General features: G+C 54.1%; 1 protein-coding gene across 1 annotated transcript; it reads right to left on the reverse strand.

Moving 5' to 3' along the window:
- Positions 1 to 6,664, reverse strand: IQCD (IQ motif containing D). Its single transcript, XM_063172862.1, has 5 exons — positions 6,592 to 6,664; positions 5,086 to 5,879; positions 3,663 to 3,896; positions 1,389 to 1,460; positions 1 to 300 (listed from the first exon to the last, which is right to left on the reverse strand). Exons 2-5 carry the CDS (start codon positions 5,671 to 5,673, stop codon positions 22 to 24), a joined length of 1,173 nt encoding a protein of 390 aa, XP_063028932.1. The 5' UTR covers positions 5,674 to 5,879; positions 6,592 to 6,664; the 3' UTR covers positions 1 to 21.
- Between the last annotated feature and the right edge of the window lie 10,152 nt (positions 6,665 to 16,816).

The following is a 16,816-nucleotide window of genomic DNA, read 5'->3' on the forward strand; positions in this document are numbered from 1 at the left end:
GAGAGAAAATGATTTGGGGCTTTATTTCTTGCCTTTGCCCTTGCCCTTGCCCTTTCCCTTCTTCCGCAGTGACTTGTACTTGCACCGCACAAAGTAACCTTTCCAGTAGGCCTGGATGCAGGTGGCAGCTTGGTTCCTCCTGGCCTCCTCCCGTGCAGCCTCCTCTGCCTTCTCCTGGAGAATCCTGCGCTCCTCCTCGATCAGGGTGTACTCCTGGATCAGCAGGGCGTGTTTCTCCATCAGCACGGCCAACTGCTGCTTCTCCTCATTGTAGGCAATCTGGAGCTCATCATATGTGGTCTGCAAGGACAGCAGGGATCAGGGACAGCTGGGCAGCAGCTCCTCCCCACATCCCCAGGTGGGGGTCCTGAAACCCATCCCAAAGCCATGGAGCCTAAACTGGTCAGAGCCTTTCCAAAGGGATTCAAAAGGAAGGGATGTGCCCAGTACCCAGGGAGTCTCATGACATGCTGGGTGCCTTGATGCTCCCCTGAAAAATGCTCCCACACACAGTGGAAGATTTGGAGAACCAGCAGTGCATCTGCCAGGGTGCTGCAATGAGCTGAGCTCTCCAAAGCAGCCCTGCTATAGCAGGAACTGCCTGGCACAGCCTCTCTGCTAAAGATTTTGGGGCTTGTACTGCAGCTCTAACTTGGGTTTGATGTTTTGCCAGTGTGGGGGTGGGTCTGCCTTGACAAGTTCTGCCCCAAACATGGGGCTCCTGCCTCTCCAGGGACAGGAAACCAAAATAATCCCATTATTAAACATCTGACAGGATCATTCCTTACAATTAGCAGCAGCTTTCAGGCCCCTCCCTGTATTTTGCTCTGTAAGGAATCCAGCAGCTTTTATCCAATCCCATAAATACTGCAAGAACAGGAAAGCCCCCAGGGCCTTCCTAGAGGCAAGTTTTGGGGGTTCTGATGTGACCCTGAGCCTGTGATGGCTCGGTTGTGGGCAGGCTGTTGGGTTTCTTAACACCCAGCACATGCCCCAAGGATTCAGCAGGAACAGGAGCAGGATTTGGACACCAGGTAGGGCCATGAGGATTGAGGATTGGAGCAAAACTGTAAAACCTGTTTCCTGGCATCAGGTGGACACCCCAGACAGAACATGGTGACCCATTTGCCCCCAGATCCTGTGGGATTTAGCACAGATTTATCCCACAGATACCGTGGGATTTACTGTGGGATTGAGTGAATGTAACATTTCCTAAAGCCAGAGCAGCAGAAGACTCCTGGACACACAGGCAGGACAAAGATCCCTTTCCTGTAGGTTTGCCTGGATGCAGAACTGCCTCTCACTTCCATGGTCTCCTGTGTCCCTTTGGAAAGGAATCTACCCAAGCAAATCACTTTATGGCAGAGCAAAGCACTTAAAGCCAACACCTGTTTTTCTGTCATGTCTGTGTCGTATTTCTGGACCCATTCCTGAATTTCCCTCTCTGTTTTGCACTTTTCCTGAAAAACAAAACAAGATCAGATCCTTGAAGACATCTGAGGCCTGGGAAGAAGTGCCCTGAGTGAGAAAACAGGGAAACTTTAAGCCACATCATCATTATATTTAAGTATTCGAGCCACAGCATCATTATATATCTGAATATTTCACCTCCTCCCTGTGACAAGCTTCCCTCAGCTGACACATATGTGGTTTGCCCTGGTTTAAGGATTCTCCTGGGACATTCCCAGAGGGCTTTATTTGGTTTACAGCATGGAGCTGGGGGGATGAACAGCACCTGGAAGTTGCTTTCTGCAGGAGGAAATGAACGTGTCTGATGGAATGTGGCAAGTCATCAACAAACTGAGGCAACCAGCCTGAAACTGAAGCAGAAGAGAACTGCAAAACCTGAATTTGGGACAGAAAATACTCAGAAGATGGTGGTGCCTTTTAAAAGAAAGCTCTTTCTGGCTGTACAACAGTTTAACAATGGCTGTACTCCTGTACAGCCTGGGGCAGGTTCCCTCCAGCTCTGGATGTGTGCTCTGTGGAATCATTCCTGCTCCATTTCCTGTGTGGCACAACCCCAGCATGGCCCAAGGGCTCCCAGGCCATCACGAGGTCCCACCTGAGCTATTTAGACCACAAGTACAACTTGTACTTGCTGAGGAAAGGAGGCTTCTGTGGTCAGTAAATGCATCTGCTGGGGTGGTGGAATGAGCTGAGCTCTCCAAAGCAGCCCTGCTGTGGCAGGAACAGCAGCAGGAACTGCCTGGCACAGCCCCTCTGCCAAAGATTTTGGGGCTTGTACTGCAGCTCTGACTTGGATCTGATGTTTTGTCAGTGCCCAGCCCTTCATGCTGTGCCACCCAATGCAAGAGTGACAGATGCCCCACCACCATGTGGGCTTCCTGCCCATGGGAGGCTGCACTGGTTTGGAGAGAACACTCAGGATGAGCAAAGTGAGAAGGAAAATGCCCTTTTTTCCAGTTCTCAGTTCTTTGTGTCCCCAGTGGGTTCTGCTCAGGGCAGAGTTGGAGCTACAGGGGGCTGAGCCTGCCTGCTGCTCCCATTCCTCCTCCTGAATCTGCTCAGCCCTGGGGACAGGGACTTTGGGGTGCTGCTGGGTGAGGGCTGCACCTGCCCCAGCCCTGAAACCTCCCAGCCCTGCAAGAGTCCCCAGCATGGGCAGCAGGGAAGGGGGGATTCTGCTCCTCTGCCCCACCTGCAGAGCTGCCCCAGCCCTGGGCCCAGCACAGGAGGGACCTGGAGCTGCTGGGGAGAGCCCAGAGGAGGCACCAGGGATGCTGCAAGGGCTGGAGCCAGGCTGGGAGAGCTGGGGGTGCTCACCTGGAGAGGAGAAGGCTCCAGGCAGAGCTCAGAGCCCCTTGCAGGGCCTGAAGGGGCTCCAGGAGAGCTGGAGAGGGACTGGGGACAAGGGATGGAGGGACAGGACACAGGGAATGGCTCCCAGTGCCAGAGGGCAGGGATGGATGGGATATTGGGAATTGGGAATTGTTCCCTGGCAGGGTGGGCAGGCCCTGGCACAGGGTGCCCATCCTGGATCCCTGGCAGTGCCCAAGGCCAGGCTGGACACTGGGGCTGGGAGCAGCCTGGGACAGTGGGAGGTGTCCCTGCCATGGCAGGGGTGGCACTGGATGGGCTTTAATGTCCCTTCCCACCCAAACTATTCTGGGATGATTCTTTGAAGTTACATTTCCCCCCATTCAGCCCAGCCTGACTCCTTCTTGGTTTGTCTGTTCTGCCAAGCTGGGCAGAGCAGGACCTGCTGAGCCCTCAGCATCAGCTCCATTCCACCCTGAACAATAAATCAGCTCTAAAAGATGCCTTCTACCAAGGCAATATTGTTTGCTCTGCTCCCCCTACAGCAGACCCCTGGTTTGTCACTATCCCACACGTGTCCTGCTCCTGCTGGCTGGCCTGAGCCCTGCCTGGTGTCACAGCACAGTGGGAAGGTGTTCCCAGGCAGCAGGAGCAGGACCTGTGACAGCTCCGTCCCTGCTGTCGCTGCAGGGCTGCTTTGCACTGGAATCAGCAGAGCATGAGGACAGGGCGGGTGTGCTGTGACAAACACCATGTGCATCCTGCCAGGAACAAGCAGGGACCAGGCAACTCCTTGCAGCAGGCAGCAGCCAGAGCTGACAGCTCTGCAGAAAGGCTTCAACCTTCTGTCCCAGGGCTCTCCTCCCCTCCTCTCCTCTCACCATCCTGAGAACCAGCTCTGAGGCTCGATGCTTCAGCACCAGTGCACTGAACTGTGTTCCCAGGTGCTGAATGTCCTCCTTCAGCCTGGCACACCTCTCCTGGGAGGCTTCCTCATCCCCCTTTTTCTGCTTTCCCCCTTCCTTCATGAGCAGCCGGATTTCAGTCCTGCAGTTCTTGGCCAGATCTTCCATGGTGGTTTTGAGGTTTTCGATTTCTTTGTCCTTCTTGCTAACCTAGACCAGAAAAAAAGAATAATTCTTTTGGGAAATGCCCCTGAGGATAAGGTGAGCAGAAGAAAAGCTGGAGGAGATCCAAGAAGGGACCCCCAGGGGCCAGCTCAGGTAGCACCAAGGCCCTGCCACTGCTGGCTGAGGGAAGAGTCAGATTTACACAGGAGCTTTGGAAACCTTCCCCTGGCTCCTCTGGGAACCTGTTAGTAAAGGCACAGAGTGAACAAACCATCCCAAGCCCCACTGGCACTGCCACCTGAGGAGCAGCCAAAACAGATTCCCTGGAGTGGTCCTGTGGCTCCCTCAAGGGCTGGATCAGGCTCTGAGTGACTGTCTGGGGGACAAGCTCAGGGAGGGAAATTCCCAGCTGGGATCAGTGAAACAGATTTATTCCCCATGTCCTGGACAAGCTGCCAAATTGCACATAAAAATCTCAACTCCCAGAACTCCAAGGAGCAGAGGGAAAGGGGAAAGCAGGCTCTGCCACAAGTGAGCTGGGCAAAACCTTCTCAGCCAACCCCTCTTGCAGGGAGGAGAAAGAGAAACCCAGGTAGAAAACAAAGGATTGTTGTCAGAAGCTCTGGGCTTGGTACACAGGCTGGAAAAGTGCCTGGGAAGTGCCCAGTCAATTATCTGCACCTCAGCTGCAGATAAAATTCAAGATTCATGTAATTTGTATAATCACTGATTAATCACAAAGGCTCCAAAGCAGCTGCTAGAGTTGGGAGTCACAGAAATGTTGGTTTTAAGCAAGAGTGAAGACAGAGCAAATATTAAAAATGGATTTTAATCAGAGCAATCTCTCCCTGTAATGATTTTTCATTCTTTCAGCAGCAGGGAATGAAGCAGCTGGCCTTGTCACCCTGCCAGGATACCACCACAGCAGTTTGTGCCTGTCCTCCCACTCCTCTGGAACTCAGGGACTTACATTGTTTAAGTTGACTGGTGACAACAGGTTCAAAACATGCCAAATTTGAGTTTAAAAAAAAAAATCAAGCATGCTATATGCATTTTTCATTATATTTTACAATAAAAATATTATTCTTAAGTTTTAGATCTGGTTTAGAAAGGATTTCTGGAACTTGCTCTTTAGGAACTGCAATAAAGGGATTGGTTTATAGTTAGCAAGGTTTTGCTCCAATAAAAAGCAACTTTCCACTTGGTTGGAAAACACATTCCCACAAGGTCATACCTCTTCATCTCGAGCCTGGATGAGTCCTTCAAGCTGTGCCTGTAGAGCTGAGATCACTTCTGTGTTCTTCTCAACCTGGAGGGAAACGTCTTTCATGAATTGAATCATTTCCCTCTCCTCATCAGGAGTGGTCAGGAGCCTCTCGAGCATGGAGTCCCGGAACTCCATGAAGGCTTTGATGAAAGCATCAGCTGGTGACTCTCTCACCCGAACTTCGAATTTCAGCCCATGGTAAAGCAAGGGGTTGACCAGGAAGAGCCTCAGGATGTTTCTCAGGGAACTTTTCAGGTGTTTCTCTGCAGCTCTGATGGTCTTTGCATCTCCAGGGCTGCTGTGCAGCTGCTGTATTTCCATTGAAAGCTTCTGAAGCTCCAAAAGGCTGCTTGTGATCTCAGGTCCCAGCATCACGGCATACCTGTCCAGGGAGCCAGTAATCCGTGGGATCAGCCTGGTGATCTCCAGCTTGACAATGGTCTCATCCAAGACAGTCATGATTCTTTCTGCCTCCGTGCTGTCAGGCTTTAGCTGGCGTGAATCTAACACCTTCATGACACCTAATGGGATCCCTGCCTTCCTTGGAGTTGCCATGGCCTTCACCAAGGTTCTTTGCTTCGTGAGGATGCTTGGAATGCAGCTGGATCCCCTGTTGCCTTGGATTCACTGAAACACCACTGGCCTGGGTGGTTTGAGGTCCAGCAAGGACACGGCAGCTCTTACACAAGGTGAGACTCTGGAAGAAAATGGAGGTCCCTGTGCTGCTGCTGTCACGTAATCTCCCTTCTTGGATTTTCTCTCTAAAAGAAAACACAGTGACAGCATTAGAGAAATTATGTAATTTGGGAAAACAGAGTCCGAGGTTACCCTGGAGTTCTCTGTGAGTCTGGGCAGGGGGTCAGGACATGGGGTTGTGGATTAGAGGTGGTCTCTGTCCCAGAGCAGCTGTCAAACACCCATAGGAAGGGAGTGATGGATTCCTGGCTTTGAAGGGTGGTGGGGGGAAAGCTCCCAACAGCAGCTGAGGTAGAGCAGCACAAGCTGCAGCTCTGCTGTCCCCAGAGGGGTGTGGAGAGGGGTCTGGAGAGCCCTGGGGCCACCCTAGAGGGGAGGGTTCCTAGTGGGAAACCTCTATGGGAAACCTCTGCCCTTGCAGGCCTGTCCTGTCAGAGGGAGGAGGAAGGAGAGGGCATCTGGCAGGGACAGGGCAAGAGGAGGAGAGAGGGGAGGGAGGAGATGGGGACAGCTGTAGCGGAGGGGCCGACAGGGAGTGCAGGGTCCCCTCGGTGAGGGTGTGGGACCGCAGGAGGCCCCAGAGACCGGGGAGCAGTCAGAGGTCGGGGCGGTGACTCCCGGTGAGGACACCCCCGTGCGAGCGGAGGGCGGCTCGGGGCCGGTGCGGGAGGATCCGTGGGACCAGCGGCCCTGGGCATCCCGGGGCGGGACGGGGTGTCTCAGGAGTCGGTTACTGGGGGATGCCGGCCCCAGGCGGCCTCCACCCCTGAAGCGCACTCGGTTCCGATCCTGGTCCCAGTCCCGATCCCGATCCCGATCCCGATCCCGATCCCGATCCCGATCCCGGTCCGGATCCCGGTCCCGGTCCCGCTGACAGCGCCTCCCGTTGCCAGGCGACCCGAGGGGGCGGGGCCTTCCCGGCTGTTCACGACGAGCTGTGCTGGCCCCGCCTCCTGTCGCTTGATTGACAGCGCCGTTGTCCAATGAAGAGTCCCGCTGTGGCGACTGCCAGGGGTTGGGGGGTGTCATGGCGCTGAGGGGGCTGTGAGGGGTGAGGGGGAAGAGGCGGCTCGTTCCATTTGAGCTGCCCAGATCTGAGAGCCCGACAAGTGCTCGAAGAATAAACTTTATCCCGAAGAATAAACTTTATCTCCCCAAGGTGACGTCTGCCAGGCGCGGGTCAGCCCAGTGGGTGTCCAGGAGCTCCGAAGAGGCTGTTTTGAACCATCAGGACACAAGAGAGATCCCCTGAGCCGCACTATTAACGTGGCTGGTTTTACAGGGCCATAAAGTGATAATGAACCTCAGCTGATGAAGATGCTGATGCTGTACAGGCTGAGTTAATTGCTTACCTGTGATTTACTGACGTCTGCAAAGAACACGATGGCCCCTGAACGCTGCCCTGCAGCTTGCCCTCAGCCTGTGCCCATGGATGCCCTCGGGAGGGGAGGGTTTGGTTTCCAGCAGCAAACACGGCAATGCTGAGCTCCAAGCCACGCTCACAGCGATCTCTGTCCCTCGCAGGAGCTGGCACAGCACAGTGGTGGGGCGGCCATGCCCTCATGTGCAGCCTTGTCCCAGGTCCCAGCTTACCTGGCCTGAGCAGCTCCTTTATTTCTGTGCAGGGAGTGTCCAAGTGCAAGAATAATTCTGCTCACCCATTCCCAACTGCTCCCCACACAAAGCAAAGAGAGGATGGTGGTGGGAGATGTATTGGGACCACCAGGACTGGGCTTTCTGGTGTGGCATTGGTGAGGATGGATGAGAGGATGTTTGGCATACCTGGTACCATCTCCAGCACCCCCAAGTCATTTTCCTCCAGGCCCATTACCTGGAGCAGTGACCTCCATGTGGGTTCCCTCCTGCCCTGAGTGGCTCAGCCAAAGGACTGATCCAAATCAAGAATGGGATTGAGTGTGACAGGGACTCTGGGTTTGGGCCCACCCAGCCTGCTGTAGCCTCCAGGGAAAGCACTGACCTGCCCAGGAACACCTTCTAAAGCTCTAATTCAGCAACTGGGATCCAGAAGATCAGTGATTTCCTGGCTCCACTATGATTGAGAGCACAGCAGAACTGTGATTTGAGTTCTGTCATGGAGCTCATCACACAACAGAGAACAGCCCTTGAGACATGGAGAGCTGCTGCTTTTCTTGACAAGGACTCCAGAAGGGATCCCTGACCCCCCTGAAAGGCTGCCACATGCACTGCAGATATTTTGGAATGAAATCCATCATGAAAAGGATGTCTTTCCAAAGTTGAGGAGTGTTCTGATTGCTTTGTTTGAAATGTGCTACTGCTCTCCAAGAAGGGCAGACTTGGACTTGCTGACAACCATGACCTGGAGATGGCATCAGCTGGCCAGTGACTGTCACCAGAGTTCCCCGTGTCTGGTGTGCACAGCTGTGCACAGCCTGCTTGAAGGGACAGCAAGTCCTTGTGACATCCAGGGAAAGAGGAAGGAAAGGGGTGGAGCCGTGGGTCGCATCCAAACCTCCTCTGAAGCAGGGAAGACTGTGGATCACTGCTGCTCCCTCCTGGATCTGGGTAATTACAGACACTGCCATCTCCCGGGAGGAGATGGGGCTGATGACACATGTCCAGAGCAGCCCTGACTCGTCCTGCAGCTCCACACTGCTCCAGGCCAGCAGCAGCTCTTCAGCCAGGAGGAAAACTGGGTCACTTTGGGAGCTGGATGAAGCATCACCAAACCTGCGTCAATCCCACCTCATCCAGGATGCAGAAAAGCCTCAGATCCATCCTCAAACAATTCTCTGCACCCAAACCCACCAGACTGCATCACTGCCTGAGCCAGAGCTGCCCAAGAATCCAAATTATGTGGGGCATGTCCAAGCAGGGGAGGGAGAGCCCGGAGCCCCTGGGCACAGTGTCCCCCACAGTTTGAGTCCAGCTGTGTTCCAACAGCAGGACTGTGACAGACACCTGAGGGCCATGGACTCCCCTGGCCCCAGCTGGCCTCAGCAGCACCCAAACCCCTCTCCAGGTGCTGAATCCCATCCTCTGCAGCAAAGGGAAGCACAGCTCAGAGTGTGGGAGCTGGCAGGTCCATCTGCTGGGAAAACCATGACCCACCCCAGCCTGGTTTGCCCAAATAATTTCCCTGTTCCTGCTACCACCCACCCCTGTGTGGGACCTGGGAAGGGACACCAAGGAGGGGCATGGTTTGAACGAATTGTGAAATGTTGGTGACAGAGCAGGAGCACACAATGAAGCCTTGGTGTAGGCAGCAGCACCCCATCCTGTCACTGCAGGGCCAGTCCCTGTGATGGTGTTATCAGGGGTCACAGGGTGAGGGAAGAGATGAGGATCTGACTCCATGTTTCAAAAGGCTTGATTTATTATTTTATGATACATATTATAGTAAAACTATACTAAAAGAATAGAAGAAATGATTTCATCAGAAGGCTGGCTAAGAATAGAAAACGAATGATCACAAAGGCTTGTGACTGACCAAGACAGTCCAGACAGCTGGGCTGTGATTGGCCATTAATTAGAAACAACCACATGAGACCAATCCCAGATGCACCTGCTGCATTCCACAGCAGCAGATAACCATTGTTTACATTTTGTTCCTGAGGCCTCACAGCTTCTCAGGAGATAAAATCCTAAGGAAAGGATTTTCATAAAACATGTCTGTGCCAAGTCCCCTCCTGCCAGAGTCCTTTGGCTGTAGCCTTACATTGTGCCCTGCCGGCAGCATGGAGCTCTGGCACCACACCAAGGCCTGCAGGACTCCACAGGGCCAGCTGATCCCTGAGCACATCCCTCCTGCAGCTTTGGCTGCTGTTCCTCATTCCCATGTCCCACTGTCAGTGGGATGATGGCATCTGTATCCCGAACAGTTGGGAAGGAGTTTGCACTTCCCTGGCCCCCAGAGCCTGTCAGGAAGGCCCAGACAGGGCACAGAGAAACCAGGGAGTCCCTGCAGCACAGAGCTGGCTGAAGGGATGAGAGTAGTGGGGCTGGTGTAAGCTCTGAGCTAAAGGAGCCAACAAGGAAAACGGGAGGGCTGGAGGTGCTGGGTTAGCTCTGAGAGCACCAGGCTGGAGCTGGGTGGCAGGAGCAGGAGTGCAGAGGGACACAGCCAGCTGTGGGCAGATGTGGTACAGGAAAATGTCCCTGGGGCTGTCAGGGCACTGAGACCAGAATGTATGAGTTTGGTCCTAATCTGTCTGCTAGGCCAAAGGAGGTCATACAAATCCTGTGTCCAGTTCTGTGTCCTTTATGACAGGAGAGACCTGGAGGGGCTGGAGCGTGTGCAGGGCAGGGAACGGAGCTGGGCAGGGGCTGGAGCCCCAGGAGAGGCTGAGGGAGCTGGGCAGGGGCTCAGCCTGGAGCAAAGGAGGCTCAGGGGGCCCTTGTGGCTCTGCACAGCTCCTGACAGGAGGGGACAGCCGGGGGGGTCGGGCTGTGCTCCAGGGAACAGGGGCAGGAGCAGAGGGAACGGCCTCAGGCTGGGCCAGGGGAGCCTCAGGGTGGATTTGGGGACAATTCCTACATGGGAAGGGTGCTCAGGCACTGGCACACGTGCCCAGGGCAGGGTTGGAGTGCCCATCCCTGCAGGGATTTAACAGCCATGTGGATGTAGCACCTGGGGACAGGGGACAGTGGTGGGAGAATGGTTGGACTTGATGCTCTCAGAGGGCTCTTCCAGCTTTAACGATTCTGTGATTCCGTGAGTCTGCAGCAAGTCACAGCCTCCATCTCCCCGGTACAGCCCGCTGCTCCCTGGCCCTGCCGAAAGGGAGCGCACAGGGCTCGGTCAGCACCGACACCAACCCTGGGTGTGCCAAACCCCCCGGCCTGCCCGGGAACCGCCCAGCTCCTGTAGGAGCATCGGGGGTAGGACGGTGGGGACAGAGACCAGAGATGTCTGCAGCCGGGTCAGGAACTTGGGGTTCATTGCAAAGGGCCTGGGTGCAGGGCCCTGCTGGGAGCTGCCAAACACAGCTGGGGCAGGGCTGAGAGAAGAGAGGGGCAGAGAGGATGAGAGGGTGAGAGAGTAAAAGGGTAAGAGAGCGAGGTTCCTGTTCCAATACCATAAATCTTTTTCTGTGTTGAATATTCTGATTCTCACTAACCAATCTAGTACAAGATACAAATCCTATAGCATTTCCATACAGCCTATAAGAATCATTACATTCCCATACTGTGTTACATTTTAAACCCTAAAAACTCCTCTTTGGGCCCTTCTGCCAAGCTGTAGGGTCTGCTCTGACCCTTAGGCCTGTCTGCAAGCAGAGGGTGTTGTTCCATCAAAAGGGGATCACCTTCAGCTGGCCCTGCCATTGTTTTCCAGTTGTTCAGTAACTGAGGGATCTCAAAGCTTGCTTTCATTTCAATCTCACTTATAGTTTCCATATTCTCAAAATCTTTTGCCAGGCAATCATATTTATGAGGCTTTCCTGTTTCATCTTCCCCAACAAGCTCCAGCTGCTCCAGAGGCTTCAAGGCCACGGGGCTGGGGAGGTGGTGAGGGGAGGGCAGAGGGGGACAGGCATCACCTCGGCTTGGGGCTCTTCATCCCGAGGAGCTGCTGCGTGCCAGGGCTGTCTGCCCATGGGCATGGTGGCACCAAGGACAGCCCCGAGGTGGGGAGCGGAGCCGCCGATGACAGGCTCCTCCCAGCACCGAGGGGCTGAGCTCTGTGACCTCTGCACAGAGCAGCTCTGTGAGAGCCCTGCAGCCCCTCTGCCTCCCCGGCGAGGAGGGGACACATCCCCCATGCCCCCGGGTGCTGCTGCGTGCCAGGAGCCACTCGGGGCCATCCGCTCCCCCAGTGGGCAGGGTGGGTGCTCTTTGGTTCTGATGCTCTCCTTTTCCCACAGCATCTTCCCAAAAGGAAAACCTCAGGGGTGGCCAGTGTGGGTCACCCCCAAGTGACAACCTCCAGGCAGTGACAACCTCCAGGCTCCTCTCTAAAAAATTCTGACATTATTTGCTTTTTGGCATTTCGTTTTTATTGATCTCAAAACATCTTTTCCTGGGTTTCAGTCACCAAGCAAGCTGGTGCAGGTGGGCACCAGCCTGGCACTGGTGCCTGCATGACCAGAGATGTTCCCTGTCTCTCCTGCCCAGCAGCTGTCACAGTGAACCATGGAATGTTTTGGGTTGGAAGGGACCTTAAAGATCATCCAGTTCATCTGGTGAACAGCAAATCCTCCTTTTTCTGGACAAACCCAGCTGGCAGAATTGAGATCAAGAAGGAAGAGTCTGTCCATGGAGAGGAAAGGAAGCAGGGCAGATTTATCACAGGTGGGAGGAGTTAAAAAACATACCTTAAATACTCTGGGAAAGCAAGACTTGATAGATCTATGGTTTGAAGCCACTTCAGGTGCCAAACCCTGATTTTCCATGCAGTGTTTCTAGAGCCTTGCAGCACCTGAATTATGTCTATAGGGAGGTTAGGAGAAAGTTTTGTGCTTCTTTAAATAACAGTTTTAACAGTAAATAGAGAATTTATTGCCAAGGCCTGATGGCTCCTGATTTTTGAGTGCTGAGATGTGACTTGCTTGTGCTGTCCTGCTGTCTGAGCTGTGCCTCTCCCATCAGTTTTGAGAAATCCCAGCTGAGGGGCACAGCTTGGAGGTACTGGGCATTTTTCAATCCAGTGAAGGAAGCACTTGACTGAGGATGTGACGTGATTGAGGATGTGGAAGCAATCTTCCAAGGTCCAATTATTCCCTCGAGGTCACTGGGAAGCATAAAAAATAAGCAGCTTCATCTCAAGCAGAAAAGGTTTATGTTATGAAATCCAAACACTGCAATGGTGGCTGGAAAAGCAGGACACACAGTCATGGAATCTCCTGAGCTGGAAGGGACCCCCAGGGATCATTGATCCAGCTCCTGTCTCTGCCCAGACCCCCAACAACCCCACCCTGTCCATCCCTGGCAGTGCTGCCCAAAGGCTCCTGGAGCTCTGGCAGCCTCGGGGCCGTGCCCATTCCCTGGGCAGTGCCTGGCCACCCCCCAGGGCACGAGCCAAGGAAAACTCCATCCTTTCACATGGCACTCCCACTCCCTCACAGGACAGCAGTCCCTTGAAGAGGAGTTTCACTCCTGCAGCTGCCTCACAGAATTCACAGAATGACCAGGTTGGAAGAGACCTTCAAGGTCATCGAGTCCAACCCAGCCCCAACACCTCAACTGAACCCTGGCACCCAGTGCCACATCCAGGCTTTGTTAAACACACCCAGGGATGGGGACTCCACCACCTGCCTGGGCAGCCATTCTAGAATGTTATCACTCTTTCCATGAAAGATAACATCCAACCCATATCTCCCTTGGCACAGCTTGAGGCTGTGTTCTGTCAGTTCCTGGAGAAAGAGCCCAGCCCCAGCTGAGCACAGGCACATTTCAGGAGCTGCAGAGAGTGACAAGGTCACCTCTGAGTCTCCTTTTCTCTAGGCTGAACACCCCTGTCGCAGACATCTTTTATGAAAAATCCTTTCCTTGGGATTTTTCCTCCTGAGAAGCTGAGAAGCCTCAGGAACAAAATGTAAACAATGGTTATCTGCTGCTGTGGAATGCAACAGGTGCATCTGTGATTGGCCCATGTTGGATGTTTCTAATTAATGGCCAATCACAGCCAGCTGGCTCGGACAGAGAGTCTGAGACAGAGCCTTTGTTCTCATTCTTTTCTATGCTAATCTTAGCCAGCCTTCTGATGAAATCCTTTCTTCTATTCTTTTAGTATAGTTTTAATGTAATATATATCATAAAATAATAAATCAAGCCTTCTGAAACATGGAGTCAAATCGTCTCTTCCCTCATCCTGAGACCCCTGTGAACACGGTCACACACCCCCAGCTCCCTCACTGCTCCCTCCAGCCCAGGCTCTCCAATGACCCCATTCCCAGAGGGCAGCAGCGCCAGAGGGATTGCACTGATTTATTGCAGTACAGTTGGGTTCCTGAAGCTGCTGCGTGCCGGCAGCCGGGGCTCGCCCTGCAGGAGGAGCTCGGGTTTATTGCTGTAGGATTGGGTTCCTAAAGCTCCTGTGTGCCGGCAGCCGGGGCTCGCCCTGCAGGAGGAGCTCTCCGGACGCTGCTCTACTCCGAGGGCTTCGCCTCAGCCGCCCCCGAACGGGAGCTGGGGCCGGGCACCCTCCCGCTCCTGCGATCGAACACTTCCAGGGACCTTTGAAACTGTTCCGCTGTCTTCTTCCTCCACGCCATCTTCCTCTCCTGTTCTTTCAAAAACTGCTGCCGTAATTGTTTGTAGAGACGATGAGTTCTCCTTTTGGCCTTCTCAAATTTTTTTACCTTTGTGAGAGCAAACATAAGCCTTTATTGCCACTCTCCTACCATGAAATAAAGAACTCTAAAATAGTGCTTGTCTTCAGGAGGAGACAGATCCCGCCACATCCCTCACTTTGGCCAAGGTGATCTCCGAGCAAAAAGCTCCAATATGCATAATCACAGAGTCAGAGAATCACTGAATCACTGAATGATTTGGGCTTAGGAGAAGCCCAGGAAGGGACCTTAAAGCTCATCTTGCTTCAATGCACGGGGACACTTTCCACCAGGCCAAGTTGCTCCAGATCCCATCCAAGCCTCCCAGGGATCCAGGGGCAGCCACAGCTCTGGGCACTGTGTGCCAGGGCCTGCCCACCCTCACAGGGAAGAATCTCTTCCCAAAATCCAATCTAAACTTATTCTCTTCCAGGGTACCATTGGAACAACATCTGAGTTCAGGTCAAGCCCATGTCTGTAGGTTATTCCAAACCACATGTGACTTAGGATATGGCAGCTGTGTCCTGAGTTTGGGATGGAGGCACAACCACTCGTGTCAAAGGTGGCCCAAATCCAACAACTGCCTCTCCCAGCCATTGGAGAGAGCCTTGGCACCCCCTCCTGATCCAGCTGGCTGAAGACCTAAAGGCCTCCTTGTGCCACAGGGGCCATGAGCTTTGCCCCAGGGAAGAGGAGACCTCACCTGCTCCTCCAGGAGCTGCAGATCCTGGGCACTGGTGTGGCTGCTGCAGGTGGGCAGGGGGTAGTCCAAGTCAAGGTCCCAATCTGCAGGGCTGCTCAGGGTCAGAAGGGGCTTCATGTCAGAGGCCCACAGACCTGTTCCTGGAGTGTGAGGGGCCCCCAGGACAGTGGGAGGGTCCCCCAGGATGGTGTGAGTGTTTCCCAGCCCCAGGACAGTGTGAGGGTGCCCCATCCCCAGCCCAGTGTGAGGGTCCCTCAGCCTCAGGATGGTGTGAGGGTTCCCCAGGACGGTGTGAGGGTTCCCCATCCCCAGCCCAGTGTGAGGGTGCCCCAGCCCTGCACCGGGGCCAGCCGCTCTGCTGGCTCTGGGATGTTGTGAAGAAGGTGACACGAGGCCGTGCCTGGCCCTGCTCCTCCATGGCCCGGTCTCTGCCCTGGCTGGTCGGTTGTTGTCATGGTGACCTTGGCAGGTGGCTGTCAGGAGTCACCTCCACACTCTGCCTCAGTGACACCGTGTTCCAACAGCTCCTCCTGCCCTTCTGCCACTGCCCCAGCACCACCCTCGGTGTCTGCCTGGAGCAGTGACCGGGCTCTGTCCCCACAGGGAGCATCCATGTGTCCCCTGAAGGACACCCCCAGCCCCCATCTGCAGCTGCTGGGCTCAGTGACAGCCAGGATCCACGGCATGGGGACACACAGGGGTGAGTCAGTCCCACTGGCTGCTTGGCCTGATGGAGCATCCTCCATGTTCCCTACAGGAACAGAACCATGGAACCATGGAATCATGCAATGGTTGGGATTGAAAGGGACCTTAAAGTTCATCTTGTTCCACCCCCTGCCATGGGCAGGGACACCTTCCACTATCCCAGGGTGCTCCAGGCCCCAGTGTCCAACCTGGCCTTGGACACTGCCAGGCATGGGGCAGCCACAGCTGCTCTGGGCCTCCCCACACTCACAGGGAATAGTTTCTTCAAAATGTGCAGTCTAAACCTACTCTTCTTCAGTTTGAAGGCATTCTTCCTTGTCCTGTCTCTCCAGACCCTTGTCCAAAGTCTCTCTCCATCTTTCTTCTTTCTTTCTCTCCCCATCTTTCTTGTTGGCTCCCCTCAAGTACTGGAAGGCTGTAATTAGGTCACTCTAAAGCCTTTTCTTCTCCAGGCCAAGCTATCCCAGTTCTCTCAGCCTTTCCTCACAAGAAAGCTGCTCCATCCCTCTGCTCATCCTGGTGTCTCCTCTGGACTCTCTCCAGCATCCCCAGCTCCTTTCTGTGCTGGGGCAGCTCTGCAGGTGAGATCTCACCTGGGCTGGTATAGAAGTGCAGAATGCCCCTGCCCTGCTGCCCACACTGGGGCTCAGCCCAGGGCACAGTGGCTTTCTCCAAGGTCCAATCCTGCCACCCCAGCAGCAGCTCCTGGCAGCAGGGCCAGGCCAGTGCAGGTCCAGCACCAGCAGATCCAGGTGCTCAGCTCTCCAGCCAGGATGGTGCCCCACGTTTATGGAAATGGAGTAGGAGAAACTCTGCTGCTCTGAGTACAAATGAGCTGTTGTGACCTCTTGGCAAGAAATCCAGGGAAAGCCAGCAGCAGTTCTCCCAGAGCCATGCTGGAGCACTGAAAATAAACTCACATGTGAGAAGCTGGAACATGAAGTCTGGGCTGCTGAAAGTACAGAGGATTTGAGATACTCCACGAGTAGTGAATTTTACTATTAATAAAATCAGCAGAGTTTTCACATCTCATTTGTACCAGGGCCTTGACAGGCACTCTGAGACCACCACGTGCTCTGGGAGTGTTGTTTTATTCCAGCACAAAATGTGCTGCTGAGGCAGGACAGCAACTTGCTGTGAGTCAGGAGACTTGGAATGTCACCAGCACTTGTTTTTCCTAACTGGGATAGAGCTTTGGGGTTTGAGACAGCAACTCAAAGTCCTGTCATCTGCTGCCTTCCAGAGAGGGAAGGACGAGCACAGGCTCCAGCATCTCTGCTTGGGAGAGACCAAAAGATGTCACCTTTCTGTTCTCCCACTTAACTACCACAACTCTTTTCAG

Source organism: Melospiza melodia, chromosome 20 (genome assembly GCF_035770615.1).
Source record: "Melospiza melodia melodia isolate bMelMel2 chromosome 20, bMelMel2.pri, whole genome shotgun sequence".
Lineage (NCBI taxonomy): Eukaryota > Metazoa > Chordata > Aves > Passeriformes > Passerellidae > Melospiza > Melospiza melodia.